Below are 23,272 nucleotides of genomic sequence, written 5' to 3'. Positions count from 1 at the left end.
CCGGGAGGTCCCTACCACTGCCGCAGAGGGATGGGATGGGCCAGTGCAAGCTACAGCTGTCCAGCCCTGAAATAGGACAGCCGACAGCTAATTTATCTCCTGCGCAAAGATAAACAGCGCCTGGGGGCCCTGCGGGGTCGGGAGCTGCCCTGCTCGGGATCCCAGGGAAGGGTCTGATTTTTCCAGGAGAGCCTCCCTGGTGAGCATGGTGCACTATGTCAAATGCTGCTGAGGTGCCAGGAGCTTAAGGAGCCCCGGCAGTGACCAATGCCATGGCAGGACATGGGGTAGTTTCTCAAGAGATGCTCATGGGGAAAGTGGTGAGCCCAGAAGCAGCAGTTTTTCCCTGCAGAGGGAAGTGGTGAAGTGGACAGAGCTGGTCCATGGAGCCTGCCATGGAGGGGACAGAGCTACCAGCCCTTGGCACCCAACCTCCTGTCATCCCATGCCACCAAAACCCAGTGCAGCAGTATGAAGTCTCAGTGACAAACTGCTCTGGCTGTGGGATGGGACTAAAGCCATGGTCCCTTGTGTCCCAGTGTTGTGGGGTAATGCTGCTCTCCAGCTGCAAACCCTGCAGCTGCCCTGGCCAAAAAAAGCCCAAGGAAGAGCAGGCACCTCCTTTGCCTCCTGGCAAAGTTTCCTCCACAGAAAAAGGGCTCAGGAAAAACTGGCAGACAGGCAGGTGGAGGGAGAGGAAGGGAAAAGTCTGGGGATGCTGCCAGCGGGCAGCACCCAGCACAGTGAGGTGCTGTGCTCTCACCTCAGCTTACATCCTTGTCTGACATCTGGAGACACACTTGATGATACCCTGGTGCCAGAGTTTGCTCCACTGTGAGCAGGGACACAGGGCAAGCCACGAGCACTGAGCCACTCCAGTGACAGAGATACAGCTGTGTTCTACCCACGCCAGGAAGCCTCTTTGGGCATCCAGGCCACATTGCAGTCTGACCCCTTCAGCCAGGGGCTAGGCACCCACAGCACCTCTCACAAAGATCCCTCAGAAGTCCCAGCCTCAGGGTCACAGGTCATGCTGCTGTGACACCCCAGCTCTCAAGGATGGAGCTCAGGGTTCAGCATTTGGAGCTTGCCCCAAACACCCCTTTGCACCTGCACATGGATTGATAGCATGAGTGCACACACCCACCTCCCCCAAGAAAGCACACGTGCACACGCCTGCCCCTCCTACCCTCCCAACAGAGATTGCACACACCAACAAGTGAACTCACAAAACACACACATCCAGCTCCCCACGGACATATATACAGCATTTATTATTGTCCCCAAGAGCAAACACACGTGTGTGCATACACTGCAGGCGCTCAGCCCCTCTGACAGTGCACATGGCTGCACACACGCGTGTGCATGGTTATTGCTCCATGTGATGGACACACACCCTCCACACGCACCCCCAGGGCGTACACACACCTTAAACACCGGGCACTCACCTTGGTGTGGAGGGGCTCCCATACAGACATGTGTAATGCATTCACCTCTCCCGGTGTGCACAGGCATGGGGATGCTCAGACCCCCTGCACACACACACACGTGTGTTAGACCCCAGTGTGCGCAGGCACGGGGGTGCTCAGACCCCCTGCACACACACACACGTGTGGGGGGAAGCTCATCCATCCCACTGTGCACACAGGTAGGCACACAGGCACGCACACAGGCAATGAACACACACACACCCTTTCCCCCAGCACACACAGGTATCTACACACACAGACGGACCCTCTAAAAAGTGTGCGATGAGTGCAGCATCCTCTTACAAGATGTACAGACCCCTCGCACACCCCACCTTCACATTTCCCTCGCCTCACACATCTATGTGTGCACCCCCGGACAGCCTGCACACACCCCCATGCACTCCCCTCGTCCAGCACCCACACACAGACACAGGCTGGGGGTCGCCCAGCCCGCTACGCCCCCGCTCCGGCTCCTGCGGTGGCCCCGCGCAGGGCGGCCCGCGGCCGGCTCTCGGCGGGCTGGTCCGGGGCGATCCCGCGGGGCTGCCGCAAGCCCAGCCCTCCCCGGGTGACTCCCTAGACGTGCGCTGGCAAATGGGAGCGGGGAGGGGTGTTGCTGTCTGACGGCCACTTGTTGCAAAAAAAAAAAAAAAAAAAAAAAAAAAAAAAAAAAAAAAAAAGGGGGAAAAAAAAGGAAGAAAGGGAGAAAGAAAGAAAAGAGGGAAAAATCCCACCCACCCTCATCTGCTGCGGAATAAAAGAAATATCGGCGGGCGCGGCGCCATGTGAGCGGCGGGCCGGGGCCGGGACCGGGCGGAGCAGCCGGCCGTGCCCCCCGGGACGGCGGGGCGAGCCCCGGGCGGCGCTCGGAGCCGGCGGCATGGTGGAAAACCCCAGCCTGGCGGCCAAACCCGCCCTGGTGAGGGACGGAGCGGCCGGAGGGGCCCCGGCGACGCGGGGGTGCATGGCGGGAGCGGGGTAGGGACACCCGGGATCCCCGGTGGGAGCGGGAGGGGTCCCGAGAGCACAGGGCGCCCGGTGAGACCTTCCGCGGGATCGGGACGGGGTCACCGGCGGGGACGGGGCGGTGGGGGACTCGCTAGGAGATGGTTCCCCGTGGGACCGTCGGGGCGGATGTCTCCGTTGGGACCGGGGAGGGAAGCGGTCCTCGGTAGGACGCGGTTCCCAGTGGAACTGGGGCGGGGGTGCCAGCAAGACGTGGGTCCCCAGCGCGATCGAGGAAGGAGGCTCCCCGCGAGACAGCGACGGGGTTCGCGGGTCGGAGCCGTCCCCGGTAGGAGCGGGGATGTGGTGCCGGAGGGCCGGGTCCCCCCCCGGGGCAGGGTGCCGGTGGTCCCGGCGGGGGACGCAGCCCCTCCGGCGGCGGGAGCCGCGCCCGGCGGTGAAGATTCCGCTGGCAACTTTTGGGCAAGGCCCCCGGGAGCGGCGGGGAGAGCGGGTGGGGTGGGGGGTGCTTCCTCCCCTCCCTCCTCCTCCTCCGGCTCCGGCGGCGGCGCTGAGGCCGTGCCCTGTGCCCGCAGCCGGCCGCCCCGCCGCGGGGACCGGGGCCGGCGGGTGGGCTGCGCTTGGCGGCGGTGATGGAGAGCCTGCAGCGGCAGCAGGCGGCCCGCCTAGCCCGCGGCCCCGACGGCGCTCCCCGACGGCCCCCGGTCGAGCCCGGCCCCGGCCCCGGGCCGCCGCCCGCCGCTCCCCGCCGCCGCCCGGCCTCCGGCCCGCGCCCGCCGCCCGCCGCTGCGGGGGAGGAGGAAGAGGAGGAGGAGGAGGAAGAAGAGGAGGAGGAAGAAGGGGAGCCCCGCGACCCACCGCCGCCCCCGCACCACGAATGGACCTACGAGGAGCAGTTCAAGCAGGTAAGGAGGCATCGGTGCCCCGGCACCGGCTGCTCCGGGCACGCATCCCCGGTGTCCCACCATGGTCCCCAAACTCGGGTTCAGCTTTCTCTGAAGGGACATCTCTTATGCCCCCCCACTGCTCCCAAGCCCTGTCTCCGTCCCACCCTAAATGGGCAACACCACGCCCCAGCCCAGACCCACCCCAAGCAGACATCCCCCATATCGCCATTAACCCCAGACATTATTGAAACGCCACCCTAAATGAAACCCCCCAGTACTCGTCCAGTGTCCCCAAACCTCATCCTCCCCTAAATGGGTACCCCCTGAATGCTCCTCACTGCCCCTGTCCCTAAGCCCCATAGGCATCCTCATGTGCTCCCCATGTCCCTGCTACCAAACCCCATCTCAGCCCTGCTTCATGACCCCACCTCCTCTGTGTCCCCTGTGCCTGTCCACAGGCCCTGAGTCATGGCAGGGTGCCTAGTGTCCAGGCGTCTCCTGTGCCTGCCCTGATCTATGCCAACGCCATCCCTGGTGCTTTCCATAATGGGTGAAACAGGCTGACCCCGGTCCACGGAGGTTTTGCAGGGCAAGGGCTCTGGTGTGTGGTCACCCCAAGGAGCTGGCGAGCCATGGAGCTGAGTTCCCTAGTGTCCCAGCAAGAGCCAGGGCATATTGTGGTCGGTCAGTGCAGCTCACTGATTTCCTGTACTGGAGGGAGCAGCACATACACCCTGTCGCCTCATTCCTGGTGAGCATAGGGGACGCCCTTTTGTAAGTGAGATCTGGCACAGGGAAAGGGCTTCAGGGGCTCCTATAAAGGATGGAAGAAGGGTCTCTCTGTATTTAATGTGTGTGGATCTCATCCGAGCTGTGTTGTGCAAGCTCTGCTTTGCAGACAGCGGGTGTCTATCCATGCAAGTGTGGAGGCATGGAGCCCACAGCACCAGGGCAGGTTTGTGCTCCCCGTGCGCTCAGCTTCGTTGTGGGGGACGGAGAGGCACAGTGGGTGACAGGGAAGGTGTGGTGAGGGGATAGAACAGACAGAGATGTCCCCATACAGCTGTTGTGTGGCTTTTTAGGATGGCGCTGATCAGGGACAGGAGGACGAGGGGACTTCCGTCTCATCCGGTTCTGGCAGGAGGGGAAGGGAACAGGAGCAGGGACCCAACTTTTGGCTGCTGTGGGGGCATGCTGCTGCCTTCTCTGTTTCGAATTGCTCAGTTGTTATTTGGAGGGGCCGGGGCTCATCCCCTGCCCACAAGGCAGAAGATAGAGGTGCAGACAGGGCACGGGCAGCACATGCCCCCGGCCGTGCCCGGGATGCTGCCAGCGCCTGACACTGCCGTGAAGCAGCGCGGGGACGGCCGGGGAGGGTGAGCTGCACAGGCCAAACAGCTCGTCCGGGAAGTGTTACATTACACCCCGCTGCACAGAAAAAGGCTGACTGTCCGGTTCCCGGGGTCAGCCGGGAGGTGGGAAACAGCTCCTCCCTCCCAGGGAGGCTAGAGAAAGCATCCGCGGCATTTCTCGTCCTTCAGCCTCCTGCCCTGCCCCTGTCTGGGGCTGCCCGCGCCCCTTGTTCAGGGCAGGAATGTTGTGAATACTGGGAGAGGGATGACAGGAAAGGCTGGAGTGCAGGATAAATCCTGCCACAGCTTCTCAGGGTGAGAGCTGGCTTGTTCCTTGTTTGCTCTCTTCGTTTTTTTCCAACCCTGATTGGAAAAGCGATGGACCCCTCATCCAGAGACCCACACCTGGGTTTCCCACCTGGTGGCATGTCCCAGCCAGGGAACAATGGGATCTCTTTCTGCAGCGTGGAACAGGCTGCGGTGCCAGCTTCCTTTGGGGTCTGCAGGGTGGCTGTCACTCCTGTCCCTCCCCAGAGATCATGCAGGAGGGGACATGTCCCTGCTGGGTCCTCCCCAGGCTGCAGGGCTGTGGCTCACCCAGCCTGGGGAACAGGTTCTCCACTCTGTGCAGGGACTAAATGGGGAGGGTGGCTGTGCTTCAGCTTTTGGAGGTTTCCCAGGGGCTGGGCTGTGATGCTGTGGGGGAAGTGGGGGGGAGCAGCATGTGTCTGCTGGAAAGCTGCTGGGGCAGTGGCAGTGTGGTTATGAGGGTCCTGGAGCTGGAGAGAGACCCTGTAGTGGCCAGAGCTGCATTTCCCACCAGGACTCCCTGCTTGAAACTGCCCCAAGCCATCATGGCATCACGCAGGGTGGGGTTCAGGGCTTGTCCCTGCTCTCATGCTCCTGGACTGGGGGCACAGCTAAGTGAACAGAGACTACCAAATCCAGGTAATTTGGGAGAAAATGTGCAGAGAGTCACTTCCCCATCTTTCTGCAGTGGGGAGGGTGTCTTGATGGGGATGGGGTGGGAGGTTGGTGTGGGACCAGCCAGTGAAGGGTTTCCACTCAGCACAGTGGTGCTAAAAAAGAGAGCAGAGGACGAGGTTGTTGTGGCCAAACCCATTGAGGGTTAATGGGCAAATGCTCCTTTGCAAAGAGGAGCTTTTTGGGGAAATACTACACATCTATGCCATGGTTTTATATGCTTCCTGAGGCGCTGGTTTGGGGAGGGGGAGCTGGTGAGACCTTTGCTCTGACTGGGAGGGCCACTCTGATGTTACGAGGCTGAGAGACCCCCTCACCCCTGCCTCTTGCATCAGCTCCCGGCGCCGGTTTATGTACATTGATAAGGACACATGGGTCCTGGGCAAAGGTCTGGGAGGTCTCCACACCCAGGGCTGTCAGGCAGACCCAGCCCTGAGGTGAGGGGCACCACGTGGGGTCTGATTGTGCACTAGCCATGAACCCCAGCTTCCCTGAGGACTGGGATGCCTCTAAGTTTTAATTCTGTGGTGCTGCTTTATGTTTGACTTGGAGGGCATGGGTTAGAGCCTGGCATTTCTGGGGCCAAGCTCAGCTCCATTAATTCAGCTTTTCCCCTAGGAAAACCATGCATACAGACAGGGCATGAGTGCCCTGGTTTCCTCCAAGTGATAGAAGAACAGCACCAGAACCCGGGGCTTTCTTCTCCATCCCCCAGGGTGGGAGGGACTGGAACATCTGGGCTTTGCATCCAGCTCTCTGTCAGCTGAGAGGATGCCCTCCCTGCCAGGGCCCCTCCAGCATGTTCACACCCATCTGTGGTTGGGGGGATCAGGATCCTCTGAAGCTCCTTCCTCCCTGCCCAGGAGCAGCTGCAGGGGGTGAGCCCTAGCCAGCCCTTCAGGAACTCTGGGGTGTCTGGTGGCCTCAGCAGTTAATTTGGGGGTGGCTGGTTTTGCCAGCAGCTGTTTGCTATTATCCTCAGCCTAACCGTGGTGTGGCTGTTCCTCCTTCCCTGCCTCCTCCCGATGCCAGCAGTTGCCTCTTGCACCCACCCACCTGTCCTTCACATGCATTTAGGGAGGTGTGAATGTGTGCACTTGCATCTCAAAGCCTGGAGGTGTGTGCCCCTATAGCCAAAGACCTCCTTGTGCCACAGAGGGTCATCCCAAAATGGGTGGAAGGGTCCGTGGTGTGCACCCTCCTGCCTCTATCCCTGTTGCTTTCTCCTGTGGTGTTGTCCCTGGGGATGGGGAAAATAGAGGCAGGAATGTTCAGGGAATGAAGGTGGCTGAAGAGGGGGACCCTGAGGAGAGGGTAGTGGTCTCCATGCCACAGCCCCCTCCTCACTGCCAGTGCATCTTCAACCTAGGTGCAGGACCAAGGGCTCCCAGGGCTAAATTGGAGGGTCTCTGGTTACACTGCAGAGGCAGGGAGGGGGGATTGGACACTGTGTTTGCTCCTGTCCGTGTCTGCCTGGAGGCTTTTCTCCAGCAAACCTGTGAGCAGAGCTCTGCCTCTAATCTGGGACCACCTGCAGCAGGGAGGTGGTGTCAGCAGCGAGGGTCAGTGTGCTGATCCTTGGGGCTCCAACAGCTCTGGCAACCCAGCACCAGTGGAGGGCACAGGACAGGGTCAGGGAGCTGCTGGGGTATGTCTGGCAATGCGCACAGAGGTGTTCTGGGGGTCTGTGTGCCCACAGACCAACATGAGTGTGTGCATCTGTATAAACACAAACGTAAGCGGGGGGTACGTGTGTGTGCCTGAGCCCACATGAGTACCCCTGTGTGTAGGGATCCTTGGGAGACCCTGTGTGTCTGTATGGATCCATAGGAGCGTGCAAAGCGTGTGTGAGCCCATGGAAGTGCTGGAATGTGTTTATGGGTCCATATGAGTGCGCAGGTGTGCGTGGACCCATAGGGCTGTGTGTATGGCACCGTGTGTGTGTGTGCCCACACGAGTCTGAGCACACCTGCGTGTATGTCCAGGCACACGTGTGGCATCCCAGTGTATTTGGGTGTGTCATGCCCATACCAGTCTCCATGTGTGGAACTGCATGGACCCGTGCGTGCTTGAGGCAGAGTTTGAGGGCTAAGCCCCCTCCAAGGCTGCCTCTTGCCCAGCCCACAGCACTGAGCAGCCCTGGTGGGTGCCAGTGTGCTGCCCCCACTGCTGCTCCCACTGCTGCCCCCCAGGGCACTTCCCAGCCCCACTGGAGCCTGTGGGATGCTTAGAGCCCCAGAAGCTGTCACAACACTATCTTCCAACTGGTGGTCCCAAGGGTTTGGGATTGGGGCTCCAAAGAGATGTAAAAACTAGTTGAGGGTGTGAGAATAAAGGCACTGTGGAGGGGAGAGGAGCACCACCAGGAGCTCATTCTGAGGCTGCTTCCAGCTCCCTCCCCAGCTGCCTTCCTGAAGCTGGATGCCAGCTGAGTCTTTGGGGAGGATGCACCCCCTCATCAGCTTGGGCCTCTGATAATCCACTAATTGGGTTAATAATGGAGGTAAATCTCCGGTGCTGCCAGCCGGCTGGGCAGGGCTGCAGCGGAGAGGTCAGATCAGGAGTGGTGGACTCTGGTCCCAAGGGCATGGATGGATGGATGTGCACTAGGATTGTGTGTATACGTGAAGAGTGTGTAGGGGTGCGTAAGTGTGCACGGGGTCTGTGCAGAGGGGGAGCACGTACAGGGGCTGTGTGAGTGTGCTCGGTGGGGCTGTTTGTCCAGGGTGATTGTGCACAAGGAGAGCGTGCACAAGGTGTGAATCTACAGAGCAGGCTGCAGTGTGCATGAGTGTGCAGAGGGTGGGCAGACTCTACATGGGGGCTGTGGAAGCCTGTTCCTTGGGGCACAGGGCACCCACTGGAGATGCCTGTGTTGGTGGGGCTGTGTTCTCCCCTGCAGACTGCAGCTTGGGGTTGCTCCATCATGGATCCAGAGCTCACATCCCATGGCTGTAGCAGGGCATGAGTGAGCACCAGCCCCAGATGCTCTTCCTGCTCAGGCACACAGCTCTTCTGGAGGCCAAGGCAGGGGCTGGGGTTGCTTTCACAGGGCGGGGTTGGGGGGGCCACCAGCCCTTCCTTCCACATCATCCCTTCAAAGAAGTTGCAGGAAGGGGAGAGGACCAGAGGTGCATGGTGGGGAGGGGGGATTGAGCAGCCAGTGCACATCCCAGGCATGCACACAGCCCCCCAGTACTCACACAGCCCCACAGCAGGTGTGTGCCTGCACAGACCCCAGTGTGTGCCAGCACATGCCCCATGTGCTCACCCATGCACCATGGGGTTCTGTGTGCATGTCTCACAGGGACACCTGGGATGGTGCTGGGGTGTCGTGGACAGGGTCCCCTGGCTCTGATCACCCCAGGAGGCATGGAGGGTGGGGAGAATCAGCTTTGCCATCTGGCGTGGTGCTGGTGATGGAGCACGGTCCCATGACTCCGGTCACGTAGTAAGGAATTGAAGGAGAAGGGTGTCCCACAACTTCAGTTACCCATGGAGAGATCAGGGGCAGGGGGGGATGAGAACATAGGCGGAGGCAGACGTGGAGAGGAAAGCAAGGATGGAGAGGGAGGCAGTGGCGTAGCAAGCGCCGGTGGGTCAGGGAGGTTAACCCGAACAAATCCACTCATTGACTCCCTGCCTGCTCAGCCATGAACGAGTAACAAGGGGCTGATCACGGGGGACGCGTTCACTGGGAGCCGGGACCACCTTCCCCGTGCCGCAGCCCCCAGACGGGACAGGGGCCATGGATGGTGCCCATGGTGGCACCACACAGCCGTGAGCACCGTATTTTCTCTGTGGGGGAGCCATGCCAGCACCCCCTGCCTCAGTTTCCCCTCCTGTGAAATGTGTTGAGCAAAGGCTGGGGACCGTGTGAGCCCCCCCACCCCGTCATGCTGGGGCCAGGCTGTGGGTGGGGGGCTGCTGTCCCAAGGCCAGCGCTGCCAGCAACCCTTGCGCGGAGCCGGGTTAATGTTTGCAGCAGGCAGCCCTCCCGGGAGCGGCTGCGGCGGGGAGGGGGTTTTAATGACCTGCCGGATCTGCTGCATTATCAGCGCTGATTAAACCTGCCTGCTCTATAAAGCGCCGTTAAATATTAAGCATGATGAAAGGCTTTGAGGGGGAACCACAGCGCTGGGAGAGGTCTCCAAACAGAGATGTCCGGCCGCACTAGTGGGGTGACTGCTGAGGTTAGTGGTGTTGGGATGAGCAAGCACTCCGCACCCCGCAGGGCTGTGAGGTCCGGGGAGCAGCGTCCCCCCAAGAGCTAGCACTGCCTTCGAACGCAGCCGGCCGTCCCAGCAAAGCCATCCCGTAACCATTAACTTATTAACAACTGGTGGAAGAGGCGAGTGGTGGCTTGCAAGGTCAGGGGGTGGTTTGTGCCTGGCGGGGAGTGATCTGCCCCCCCCCCCCCCCAGCTCTGGCAGTGGGGATGGGGGAGGGACCCGCAAACCCTTAGTTCTTTGTGTGTGCCCCATGGCTGGGAGAGTCTAACTGTGGATACTGTTGGGATCTCTGCACCCCAGGGTGCTCAGGGCTGTGCCTCAGCTGGGAATAGCTGGATCCTGGGTATTCTGTGCCAGCGGGGCACAGGGGAGGACAGCCCAGTGTCTGGGTGCTTTGTTGTGCCCCAACCGTCTTCCTGGGGAAGGATCTCAGAGGCAGCAGCCGAGCTCCGGAGAGGTGCAGTGACTCCAAAACTGTACCAGCAGTCAGCCACCCGTGGTGTGTGGCTGGGGGGTGCAGGGAGGTGAGCATTACCTGGGCGCCCTGCGTGAACAGTGGCCAGATGGAAAAATTAGCAGTGCGGCTAATCAATGTGGTGTATATTAAGCAGCTCAGGGTAGGGGGGTTTGCAAGGTGGGGGGGAGCTGAGCAGGGTCCAGGATCGATACAGCTCATATTAAGTGGATTAAATCCTGGCTGCCAATCTGAGCTCTCACTACCAGCAGGAGGTGGCAGCTGAGCGGGGACTGTGGGGATCCCACTGAGATCACGTCCCTTGGCAGCAGGGCCCAGGGGGAACTGTGTGGGGACTCACCAGGACAGGGCAAGCTGGAAGTGCCTGGGGGGTGGCTTAGCACCTCATCACATCCTTCCTCTGTCTGAGGTGTCAGCTAGGCTAAGGGGTCTCAGGGACCCAAGCTTCATCTCCAGAAGCCCTCCTGGCTCCAGGAGAGGCATCTCCTGGGTGAGTAGTGGTGCTAACAATGTTACTTAATAGTGGGGAGGGGGAGGAGGAGGAGGAGGAAGAGGAGGAGGAGGAGGAGGAAGCACGAAGTCTATTCACATCCTGTTAATAAACCATGTTCGACCTGCTGACCTTTAACCTCTCTGGCAAACCCCGTTATCCCCATCCCTTAAGGAATATAGACATCACCATGACAATGGGATGACAGGAGGGAGCAGATCCCAGAGCTGCACCCAGCGTGGGGTGTGGGATGAAGACACACTGAACTAGCCCTGCACCAGCACCCAGGCCAGCAGTGCCAGGTGGAGGTGGGGTGCTGCTGGGGTTCCAAGGCCAGTGGGGTGGCCAAGCACCACAGACGGGTCCCTGAGGCCAGCAGAGCAGGGCTGTGCTGCGCACCGGTGGATATCGATCCCAGGGCTTGACAGTTTAATACTTCTGTTTATAGAGGAATATAGTTACATCGATGGCATTAAATGAGTTACTAATTATATCAATACAAACACGATTAAAAGGGTCCTTGCTCATAGGTCACCGCAAGCAGGAGCCGCTGGCTGTGTTGCACAACTGCCCCTGGGCAAGGCTCAGACCACTGCTCCGAGGCGCATGGCGGGGGGATGCTCTGGGGCAGCGTATGCTCCGCGGGGTCAGGGGTGCCCATCCGTGTGGAGTGCCTGTCTGGGGTTGTGCATGCATGTGAGGGACTGTACGTCCCTTTCTGGAGTTGTGTGTTCCTGTTCAGGGCTCTGTGTGCCCATCTGTGGATGCACATATGGGGTTTGTGTGTGCATATATGGGGTTGTGCATGTCCATTTGGGGCTGTGCGTGCCCGACTGGGGTTTGTGTGTGCCTGTGCAGGGATCTGTGCCCATGTGGGTTGTGTGTGCATGTGCATCACATGTGGTGCACGCTCCTGTGGTGTTCTGCATGCCCCTGCGAGGCTGTGCACACCGATGCAAGGTTGTGCATGCTTGTGCAGGGTTGTACACTTCTGTTCCACCTTCTGTGCAGCACTAGGGGGGATCTGTGTCCCTGTAGAGGGTTGTGCCTATGCTTGTGTGGAGCTGTGCAATGTCCACAAGGGGTTGAGTGGACCCACACAAGGCCGTGCACACTTGTGGGGTGCTGCAAGTTCAAACGTAGCTGTGCGTGCCTGTGAAGGGTTGTATATGCTCACGTGGGCTTGCACACCCCCATGTGGGGTTGTGTCAGCCTGTGTGGGGTTATGTACATCCAAGTGAGGCATGCATCCCTGCACAGCAACTGTGTGTGACCCAGGAGACCTCTTCTCCAGCCTGAGCATCCCCAAATCTCCTGGAACACCCCATGCATCCCAAGTGTATCTAAGGGCCCTGCTGGCTGGTCCCCGGTTACTCAGCTCCGCTCTTGTCTCCACTTAAAAGCTGACCTTTGCTCCCTGTTTGATGTAATGTGTTTTTGCATCTCAGTGCCCCACAGATAAAAGGTTAGAGGTTAATGAACAGGGGGAAAATAGGACCCGGCCCTTGGAGGTCACACCTATTTTGGGGGCTGGAGCCAGTAGCAGCCCGCTCTGGGTGGGATCCTGCTGGCATTGATGGGAGGAGAAACACGAGTGGCACCCAGGGCAGAGGAGTAGGTGCTGAAGCCCATCCACTGGGTGACCCTCGGGAAGGCCATGGCTTCACCTTGCAGTGGGATGAGTGGTAGTTGCCAGTTTTGGGGGTTTGGTCCTGTCTTGACAAGCCAGATGTCAGGGGATGTCAAAGTGCTGGGTGTGGAGGCCTTCCAGAGGCAGGGACAGGCAGGGAAATGCATGCAAAGCCTGGCTGACACAGCCTTCCTGGGGCAGAAATCAAAGCAGACTCCTGGAGCTCTGCTCGGAGTGTGACCTAGTTACCGTAACCAGTGGCTCCAGGAGCTCCTGGAAAGGAGCAGGCGATAAAGAGGGAGCACAGAGTGAGGCAGGGAGCACCGCAGTGGAGAGGGACAGAGTGCTGGCACCCAGGGGTCAGGGCACTTGGAGAGCACCCTGCTGCCCTCAGCTGCAGCTGCAGCTGCAAGGAGGGGATAGGTAAGTGGGATCCAGAAAGCAGGGAAGCGGCAAAGAAGGAGCACCATGGAGCCAGGCAGTCAGCACCTATGGGTGTGCTGTGAGTCTGGCAGTTGTACCCCTAGATGAGGTTAGGGACAGGCAGTTAGCACTGACCTGTCCCTGACAAGGGACAGGCAGCTGGCACCTGTGAGTTACATGAGGGACATGAGGGTCTGCTCAGTGATGGGAACCATGGGGTCTGTAGAAGCATCCTCACATCCCTGTGTGTTCCCACATTCCCTCATCCCCACATCTCCATGTCCCCGAAGTCCTTTCATCCCCACATCCCTACATTTACTTGTCCCTGCATTCATGTGTCCCCATTGCATCCCTGCATCACCCCATCCCCATGTCCCCCCGAGTCCCTGCAACCCCACATCCCTACATTCGTGTGTCCCCACTTCATCCCCCCATCCCCCCCATCCCCACATCCCCGTGTCCCTGCAGCCTGACGACCCTTAAGCACAGCTCCCTTTATCTGTCTGGTGAATGATGTTCTGTGTGGAGCGGGGGTGTGCTCCCTTTCTATTGGTTTTTAACGGCCTTTCCCAGCACAATTGTTTTTTAAACGACTCTATTTTGTGCCTGACTTTGTTTTCCAGCTTGCATTTCTTTGTATATGTTTTGGAAATCCATTCTGGACTGCTGAGTTTTGTTTCTTTTCAATGGCTTTAAATTCTTGCCGGGCTTGCTGGGAGGAATTGGTGTCTATAGCGTCTTCGATTGGTGCTAATTTTTCCTTCATGTGCTCTGACTTTTACTGCTGGGCCATCGATCTAGCAGGCTCCAATTTGTCATGGTCATTCAGGCACTGTGCTGGAATCAGGCGAACCCGGACTTCCGCACGGAGCTGGCAGTTCGTGTCCCTAGTGTAGGGTCTGCACTCGCCTCCCCAGTGCTGTCCCTCAGCTCAGGCTGTGTCCGTGTGTCCAGACCATCCAGCACACACAAGTATCCTCACAGCCATATGTTTGTGTCTGTGCAATCACGTGCCCACGGCAGCCCCGGCACTTGCAGCTCCCTGGATGGTACTCAGTGCCATGGTCGAGCCAACTTCTCTTTCCCCAGGATGGCATCAGCCCTCACAGTTTGGGTGGGGCTGTGTCCTTGTGAGGGATGAGGGCTGATGAGGTTGCTGATCCCATGCTGGGACTTGGGGAACACCAGCACTCGGTGGTGCCAGAGCAGAGCCGAGCATTGCAATCCCGGGATTCTGCCTGGGGCTTGGGGTTTGCTGATGCCCCTGAGCTGTGGTTCTTGCACCTAAGAGGGCGAAGGGCAGGAGACACTGAGGCGTCTCTGCAGGCGTCCCTGCAGCAAAGGTTCAAAATAGTCAGTGGTTTGTGGGGAGCCCACGCCAGACCGAGGCACGGGGAGAGCCCAGCGCTGCCAGCACAGAGGGTGTGCCAGGGAGTTCTGTCAGCGGTGCACAGAGAGCCTCTTGGTGCTGGCAGAGCAGGCAGGTGAGGCCAGAGATGATGCCAGGATCTGGCACAGGCAGTGTCCAGCCCCAAGCACTGCTCGCTGTCCATTCTCACCTGCACGTGCTGGAAGCACTGACCCCTCTCTCTCTCCTGCCTCTAGCTCTACGAACTGGACGAGGACCCGAAACGCAAGGAGTTCCTGGATGACCTCTTTGGCTTCATGCAGAAGAGAGGTAAAGGTGTGGCTGGGGTGGATGCCACTGCCACTCCTGCCTCGGCTGCTGGTGGGGGCCTCTCGGTGTGGTGTTCTCAGGCTCTGAGCTGCTCTAGGTCTCTGCAAAACCGTCAGGCAGGTCCTGCGGTGCTTCCCCTGGCCCTCCCCCCTAACCGCACGCTGGGGCAGCTGTCGATGCTGGTATCCCATGGCCATTAGCGATGCCCAGCAGGGATGCCCACTGGAAACGCCCCGTTGGGGATGTCCATTAACATACCCCGTGGTGACAAGCGTTAGCAACACCCGTTAATGATGGCCATTAGCAGTTTTCGGGACGTTTTAGTGATGCCTGGTGGGAACGCCCTTGGCAGCGCCCATTAGAGCTCCCCATTGCCAGCGCCTGGTGAGGATGCCCACCATCGGCACCTCTAAGCGGTGCCTACGATGTGCGGGAGTGGGGCCAGCAGTCCGGGCAGCGCCGGGCACCCAGGGGTTAAGGGCTCGCCAGCCAACCCATCCTCATCGGAAATCTTTGGTATCGGCATGGGGGGCCGAGCCGGCTCCCGGGGACTCGATAAATGCTTTAACCTTCGCCCCGCCCCCCCGGTCGGGCCTGCGACAATTAAAAGTTGCCGAGCGCGGGCGTGTGGCCGGCCGTATTAATTAGAGCCTTTTGCTAGTGTGTGGATTAATGAACAAGCCGCTCGATAGCCAGTAAACCCCAGGCAGAGGTTAATGCCGAGCTAATTAACGGGGAAAGGCTGAGGGGGGTACGGGAGCTGCGGGGCTGGCTGTTCGAGGGGTGAGGGAGGGCAGAGACAGGGGCAGTCGCCCACATGCCCTGCCCATTGGAAGGGTGGTGAGGGTCCCCGGCTGTCTGTGGGGCTGCAGAGACTGACTCTTGGGTTGGGCTGGGACACCACAATCTTGTTTCACTCACGGGTGTGTGGTGGGTGGCTGGCACGGCCATGGGGCTCATGCCATGGGGCCAGGCTGTAGGCGGTGGATGGGCTGGGTACTGCCCCATGGGTGCCCCCTGGCTCTGGTGCAGGCCTGTGGGGAGCAAGTGGGAACGCCAGCACTGCTTTGGCCCCCCAGCATCCATCAGCCACAAGATTCATGGGCTGTTCTGCAGCTTCATTATCTCTCTCTCCAGAGCTAATTAACTCCCTCGCTATTGGGGCCGGGGCTAATTAAGTAAGTGCCTGCTGGTGTGGGGAGGAGGGCGGGAGCGAGCCTGATGCTTCCCTGATGGTGCTGCTCCGCATCCGTCCTTGTCTGGCTGTTCCGCTCCTGTGCCCTCTGTCCCTTCTTGTCCTGTCTCTCCTCCAAGTGGATGCCATCCCCCTGGGGAGGGCAGGCAGGGTGTGGGTGTACAGGTTCAGGTGTGCAGGGATGGGTGTACAGGAACCTGTTGGAGGAGACAGGGATTTTGGAGTCGGGTACCTAAGACAGAGGGGACAGAAGGGCTGAGGGGCAAGGACAGCTTGCCGGAGGCCATGAAGAGCTGGGTAAGAAGCAGCACCTGAGAACCACTGCAAGTGCAGCTGGGGCACACAGAGGTGCATGGGCAGGGGGCTACAACACTCAGGCTGTGTCCCCAAGGTGGCCAGGAGGGATTGATGTCCACAGGGTGAGTCCTGCGGAAAGGGAGTGCATCCTCCCTACTGTCTGTCAGGACAGTGTCAGCACTGACATTTGTCAGCAGAGTGGAAAATTAGTAAGGCTGAAAAATGGGTTGGGGCAGACCCTCTGAGGCCACCCCATGGCACAAGGGCACAGCTGGCCCTGGTGGCTCGTGGTGACGCCACCACCACCATCAGATACGGGGTACAGGCAGTGGGGCAGCTCATGGACACACCCCAACTTCTGTGGCACCCCAAAAGTAGTAATCAGAGATAGAAGGGGGCTATTTCTGCATTTGCTTACTGGGGTCTGCAGGGGCCCCCCATTTCTCCACCAAGCTGAGGGCCCTGCTGATAAGACAGGGCCATTAATCAATCAGGGTGCTAATTGCAGCACCACAATGACTGCATCACCTCCCTGGGCTTTCATGCCCTTCGCCCTGGCCCCAGGACGAAGACAGGTGCCTTTGTCAGTGGGACAGGCATCAGCCATGCACTCCACACAGCCCTGAGATTAATGGTGAGCCACTTTCGTTAGTCACCAAGGCTGGAGAGGAGAGAGAAGAAGAAAAATCCATGGGCCATTGGCTGGGGGCTGAGTCTCTGCAAACTCATTGGCATTGGGTGTGAGGGAGAGCCCTCAAACTGGGCCCCCCCGAGGTGATGGGTCTTGTGCCAGCAGCCCTGAGCAGGGCTGGTGAGCTACCGACAGCAGATATCAAGTCAATATCTCTGCCTTTCTCCCAGGAGGATAAACTCCTCTCCCCCTTCCCGACCTGGTGAACAACACAGACACACACAAAAAAAAAAGTTAAATGAACTCAGTAAAAGAATAAAAAGAGCTCATTTTTCAGGCTTATGTGAAGAAGCCAAGCCAATATCAGGGCTATAAATTAGAGATGCTGGAGGATGGTGGTGAATGACGGCTTCGTTTGAGGGGCGAAGCGCAGTCGTGACAGCCTCCCTCAGCCAAATGGATGGCTTTTCAATACTGCCCGTGCCCCGCCACCTTGCAGGAGGAATAAATATGGGGTGGAATGGCACAGGACAGGACAGGGATGGGATGTGATGCTTGTCCCTCCTCTACCCAGCTTCCAGCCAATGCCCAGACCATTGTCCCAAGGAGCCATGGAGCACAGCAAGGCTGTGGGGCTATTTGGGGATGCTGAGAAAGTGGGAAGGGGGTTTTAATGAGACCTGGTGGCTGTGGAGACCATGCTGGTCTGTATTGGGTTCACAGAACCCTGGTGAACCCATGTCCCCTTGCCCCAAAGCCTCATTGAGGAGGGTCATGCTGGCGGACCTACTGAGGGCAGTTGAAGAGGATTTGGTGTCAGGTCTCCTGAAGCACCGCACCAAAGCCCTTTTAGCAGAGGAGACTTCTGGGGCCATCTGTGAGGTTAAGAGGTTTGGAGCTGGAAGAGAAAACCTCTCCACAGAGAGATGGTAGGGTGAGTCCTCCCAGGAGGATTGTGGGGGTCATCCCTCTTCAGAAAGGTTAGAGGATGGGTCTTTTTTTAAAGTGTAGATGGAGTCTCTCTTTGTGGAGCTCTGAAAGAGCGTTACAGCGTCATTCTAGGATGCTCTGAGAGATTTTGTAGATTGGTGCTGTACAGGCAGCTCTAGATATTGTAGAGAGACAACCTTATCTAAGGGTGTGTGAAGGAGGCACTTTGCCTATCCCGCTGTGGCTCCACATCCCAGATGAGAACATACCTGGCCCCACTGACAGCTCCATCAAAGGTGACCCTGTGCCAGTATGCTGGGGTCTCCCCTGATTTTGGGCACAGTGCCACTCTCCCAGGCACCCTGAGGTCCTGCCTGCACCCCAGGTGCCTGTGGGTGCTCACCTGGGCATGGAGAGATGCGCCTCCCATTGTGGGTACCTGCAGTGGCAGTGGGGGGAAGGTGGGGCTGTGATCCCAGGTAATAAGGGCCCCTGTGGGCAGCCCCCCACACCCTCTTCTGTCCCCTGTGTGCCTCCGGAAGGGACACCAGTGAACCGTATCCCCATCATGGCCAAGCAAGTGCTGGACCTGTACACACTGTACCAGCTGGTGACGGACAAGGGTGGCCTGGTCGAAGTCATCAACAAGAAGATCTGGCGGGAGATCACCAAGGGCCTCAACCTACCTACCTCCATCACCAGCGCTGCCTTCACCCTCCGCACACAGTGAGTGCCTGGCAGTGGCAGCAGGTGGGGGACACCTGCCTTGGGGCACCCCAGGCCCAGATGTCCCAGAGCCCTGGGTGGGGTCTGACATGGCATACCACAAAAGTGGTTGGAGGGCTCTGCCCCTTCCCAAGGGCTCTTTGCTCAGCATGGGGCTGTCTGGGAGATGCAGTATGCTAGATCTCCCCCTGTCTCTCTCCATGTGCAGATACATGAAGTACCTGTATCCCTATGAATGTGAGAAGCGGGCGCTCAGCTCTCCCGGAGAGCTCCAAGCTGCCATCGACAGCAACCGTCGGGAGGGGCGGAGGCAGACTTTCGGCACAGCACTCTTCAACTACTCGCCAGCCAGCACTCCAACCCTGCTGGGCACCCCCAAAATGCCTCTGCCGGCTCTTAGCATCTCCACACACAGCTGTGGCCAGCTCAGCCAAGTGCACAGTGTTAAGAAAGGTGGGTGAGGATGCCATCTGCCTTGTGGTGACCATCACTTCCCAGGGATGGATACTGCTCCAGCTGCGGGGCTGTTCCCTATCTGCCTTTGCCCTTTCTGCTTGGTGAATATAGGAAGAATGTTGTACTTTTAGTCCCTTTCAGGGAGTGAAACAAGTGTATTTCCCCTGGCTTTGGAGGAGGACCAAGCCCAGATGTTGGGAGTGGTGGCCTGCCCTGCCCCATTGCTGGTGGGGTGGAGTTGGCACCAGCTGGGGACAGTGAGGCAGGGTGGCAATGAGGGACCTGCTGAGCTGTCTTGGTCATTGCAGAGGACGGAATGCTGGCAGCATCAGTGCCAGGGCGCATCGCTATCCCAGTGGGACTGGCCGGCCACCATCTCACAGCTGCCCAAGCAGCAGCTGCCTCACAGGCAGTGATGCTGGAGCAGCTGCGTGAGAAGCTGGAGACAGGGGAGCCCCCGGAGAAGAAGGTGGCCCTGACAGCGGAGGAGCAGCAGCGGCTGGTGCAACACGCGCTTCAGCACAACCTCCTGGCCGTGGCCTCCCAGTTCCCCATGAATGTCAAGATCTCCAACCGAGGTAACAATATGCAACACCTCAGCCTGAGTCATTGCTTTCCCTGGCACCCGAGGTGGAAGCAGCAGCAGCAACTGGAGACGAGTATGGATGCCCAGAGGGACTGGGTCCCAGCTTATCTGTCTTGGACAGGTTCTTGTTTCTGTTTTGCTTAACACTCATATTGGTATTTCCTTTCCCCAGATGACAGACAGGAGACTGCATTGAACCTGTCCACCAACGGCATTAGCAGTATCAACATGTCAATAGAAATAAATGGAGTTGTCTACACAGGTAAATAGAAGGGCCGCTTGGCCTGTGTAATTGCGGCCGGGAAATCCAATAACTTATAGCCACTGCCTGGCCAGCAAGTCCTTCCTTCAATCTGATGTCTTTACTATAAAATCCATCGTAATGAAGTGGCAGGGCTTGGGGAGAGGGGGAAGGAGAAGGAGGGGGTTGACAAGGATGGAAATTGGCCCGAAGCAGGTGCTAGCAATGAAGGGCTAAAGTGGGGGATGAATGGATGGATGGATGGATGGATGGATGGATGGACGGACGACGGACTCTGGCTGAGAAGTGACCCTGCACCTAGGGTCATTCCACATCCCAGGATCCTAAAGGCAGGGCTTGGATTTGGGGTCATCCCAATGCTTGTGTGCCCAGAGGGTCTCTGGCTGGGTGTGGCACTTGACTGATTGCAGAGCATGATGCATGGAAAGATGTTGGGGTGCAGTGCTGGAGCAGAGAACCTTTTGGGATGCCAATGTGCACTAGCTTGGCTAAGCAGCCCATCCCATGACCCCCAGATCCATGCCTGTCCTGCTGAGACATCCCACAATTAAAATCGATGGCTTTGCCTTCAGAACTTAAATATTTAATGAGCTGGAAAGGTCAGGGCTAAGCAGCATTTGGGGCTGCCAGCCAAATGGGCGCTGCGCCACCCCACAGGCTGCCCCACACAGGTGAGGATGGCTGGGTTGGGGGAGACGCCACAGGTGAGAGGGGGCTGAAGCCCCCATGAGTCTTGGTCCCACACTCCCCATCCTGGGTGCTGGGGGCCAGATGAGCAAATCCCCCAACCCTGGGCTTGCCCTAACCTGCTTGTTCTTGTCCCCCAGGTGTCCTGTTCGCCCGCCAGCCTTCAGCCACCCTGGCATCTGGTGGAGGGAGCACCCAGACCCGTCACAACCCCATGCCTGCCCCAAACCCCCTGCTCCCAGCCTCCTCTCAAAGCCACACTCCCACTAGCACCTCGCCATAAGGCAGAGGTGGCCCCACCCTGAAAGCAGCTGGGGGTGCCCAGGGTCGGGGGGACTGAGCTGTGGGACCCAGCTGGGCCACCAGGGTGGGATGGGGGACCCAAAGGTGCCTCTTGCTGCAATACTGAGCTGTGTCCATGCAAGGCTGTGAACACCCATGTGGGCCCTTTTGTCCCTTTTCCCCTTGTGTGCCCTCTGACACAGACACACACACACACACACAAAAGTTCCTTCCCAAGGCACCACCCCCAGGTGACCCCTGTACATCTCCTGCTGCCCTGCTGCCTGGGGGACCTCCAGGACCTGCATGCTGCATCCCCTACATCCTGCAGCCCCTAACCCACCTCAATGCACGCGCTGCTGCCCCTGTATACACCTCAACGCGTACACTGCATCCCCTATACACACCCTTGGTGCCCATCTTTCCATACACACCCTCTGTGGAAACACTGCAGGCACGATATTCTGCAGCCCCTATAAACCGTAGCCCCTCTACACTGCAGCCCCTATATATATACTGCACTCCCTACCCACTGCAGACGCCCCTGCCCAGCCCTCCTGTGCTGCCTGGGCTTGCTGCCTCTGCCCTGAGACACCCCCAGGGTGGTGGCATCTCAGTCTCCCAGGTCCTCAGCTCAGGAGGATCACCCTGGGGGGGCAAATAATGGGGATATTGGTGGGAATGGTGGGGGTGGAGCTTATTGGGGTGGGGCTGGGGTTGGGGGTTAACGTGGGGTGGGGGTTGTTGGTGGGGGGAGGGGAGGGAGGCCCAGCAGAGCCCCCCACTACCAAAGACTGCCTGAGTGCCAGGGTCTCCAGACCAGTGACAGGGAGACAGGGGGCACTCCGAACTACCTCGTTGGGGCTGGGTGGGCGCCTCCTCCACCCACTTGTGCCCCAGGGTGCCAAAGCAGGTGAGCGTGGAGCAACGCTCACCTCTACCTCAGCGCGGGGGGCTCGGCCTGTTCCCCGCACTCCCACCGCAGCCGCGCGACTCCGTGTATCTATTAAAGGAAACGGACTTCTGAACCAGACCAGTGCTGGGAGTGCTGTGCAGGGCATGGTGCCACCCACCAAGCTCCAGGGCCCAGTTTGGAGGTGCAGGACGCCCCGGCAGCTTGTGATACCCTGGGGTAACAGCTGTAGTGCTTGAGGTTTCACAGCCCACCTCATGCTTGCCTCCAGCTCGGTTTCTGGGAGCTCTGACTTGCAAACAGATGCCCTACACCCACCAGAGCCCTCAGACATGGGCTGGATCAGACAGGGCACCAACTCCGGCTGTGCCAGCCAGGCTGTGGGGCTGCTTGCCCCCACGAAGCCCCCAGTGGCAGCTCACCCATGGGTGGGGGTCCTGCTAGGCTGCCTGTGCCGGGAAAGGAACATCGCCCTGGAGCTGCTGAGACCGTGGCCATAGGGCTGTGAGGTTGCACCTGGCCAGATGCCAGCAGTGCTGGGCCAGCCTGATACCCGAGCAGTGCCCACAGAGGACACAGGTGACCGTGGTGGAGCCGGGAGGCACAGACGTATACATGGGTGGTCACTTGTGCTCCCTTGTGCAGACTCAGTGGTGTGCACACTCACACTGTCACACTCACACTGCTCACACATGGGCTTCCACACGTGTGCAGCCACCTGTACATTTGAAGAGGCACAGGGGACTCCCGTGGGGACAGTCACTCCAGCCAGAGGTAGCCACGAAGACAGGTCCACCCCGGCATCAATTAAGCCGGGTCCTTGGCATCCAAGGGGACAGAAACTCCCGTTTGAAAGTCACTCCTGAAGCCTCCCGGCGACACAGTTCCTCGGGGGCAGGCCCAACCCAGCCCGTCGAGGACATCCTCAGTCCTTCGGGAACAGCCCCAGTCCCTCGGGGACAGCCACAATCCAGACTTCCGCCGGCATCCCAGCGCGGATTCCCAGGGCAGGCGGACACGCCAAGCCCTCCGGAGGCAGCCGCCGCCCGGACCCCCGAGCCCACCCTGACAGCGCTGTCGCTGTCCAGGGTGCTGCAGCAGCGCTGCTCACCCCGGACCCAGCCTCGGGACACGGGGGTGGCACGGGGGGTGGGAGTGGCACGCTGGGGACATGTTGAGGACATGGGGTGACACGAAACCCCTGCAGAGGACCGGTGGTCTGGTGGGTCCACCCCTGTGGTCTGGCCACCGGGGTTGGGGGAAGGTTCATGAGCAAGGGAGGTGTGTGTATATTTTACCATAAACCACCGGGGGGGAGGAGGGGGGGAGGAGGTGTTTGCGAGTGTACCAAGAAGAGCTGGAGTGGGATTGATGCAGCCTTAATTGGGGTCTTGTGTCCCTTGTCACTGCTGTGAAGTGCTGGCCACAGCTCATCGAGCACCGCAGCCCCAGGGAGCCGGCAGGGCACATGAGGGACAGCGTCCCCACTCATTACCAGGCTCAGAGGGTGATGTGTGTTTCCATGCTCCCTGGGGAGCTTGGGGACACAGCTGCTGTCACCTGAGTAACTAGCCGTGATTGATGCCTGCTTCCCCATGTCCTGCAGGGACTGTAATTGAGCAGGAGAGAGAAGGCGGAGGATGAGGGGACAATCCAGCCCAGCCGCAGGAGCCCTGGATCCAGCTTCAGCACTGGGCCGGGGGCAAGTGGTTGCATCCGTG

The 23,272-nt window shown here is 59.3% G+C and overlaps 1 protein-coding gene across 3 annotated transcripts; it reads left to right on the top strand.

The window, feature by feature from the left end:
* The first annotated feature begins 2,073 nt into the window (after positions 1-2,073).
* On the top strand, positions 2,074-21,320 carry ARID3C (AT-rich interaction domain 3C). 3 transcript variants are annotated; one of them, XM_069002039.1, is made up of 8 exons: positions 2,074-2,388; positions 3,011-3,340; positions 14,514-14,592; positions 18,182-18,365; positions 18,574-18,818; positions 19,130-19,399; positions 19,580-19,669; positions 20,497-21,320. In XM_069002039.1, exons 1-8 carry the CDS (start codon positions 2,350-2,352, stop codon positions 20,637-20,639), a joined length of 1,380 nt encoding a protein of 459 aa, XP_068858140.1. In that variant the 5' UTR covers positions 2,074-2,349; the 3' UTR covers positions 20,640-21,320. The 3 variants fall into 3 exon arrangements, with proteins under 3 accessions (XP_068858140.1, XP_068858141.1, XP_068858142.1); XM_069002040.1 differs by having other exon boundaries at positions 2,076-2,388; positions 14,514-14,586; XM_069002041.1 differs by having other exon boundaries at positions 2,077-2,447; positions 14,514-14,586.
* The last annotated feature ends 1,952 nt before the right edge of the window (positions 21,321-23,272 follow it).

This window comes from Aphelocoma coerulescens (assembly GCF_041296385.1).
Source record: "Aphelocoma coerulescens isolate FSJ_1873_10779 chromosome Z unlocalized genomic scaffold, UR_Acoe_1.0 ChrZ, whole genome shotgun sequence".
NCBI lineage: Eukaryota > Metazoa > Chordata > Aves > Passeriformes > Corvidae > Aphelocoma > Aphelocoma coerulescens.
Note: the sequence above shows the minus strand (reverse complement) of the source record. Positions and strands in the feature narration are given on the sequence as shown.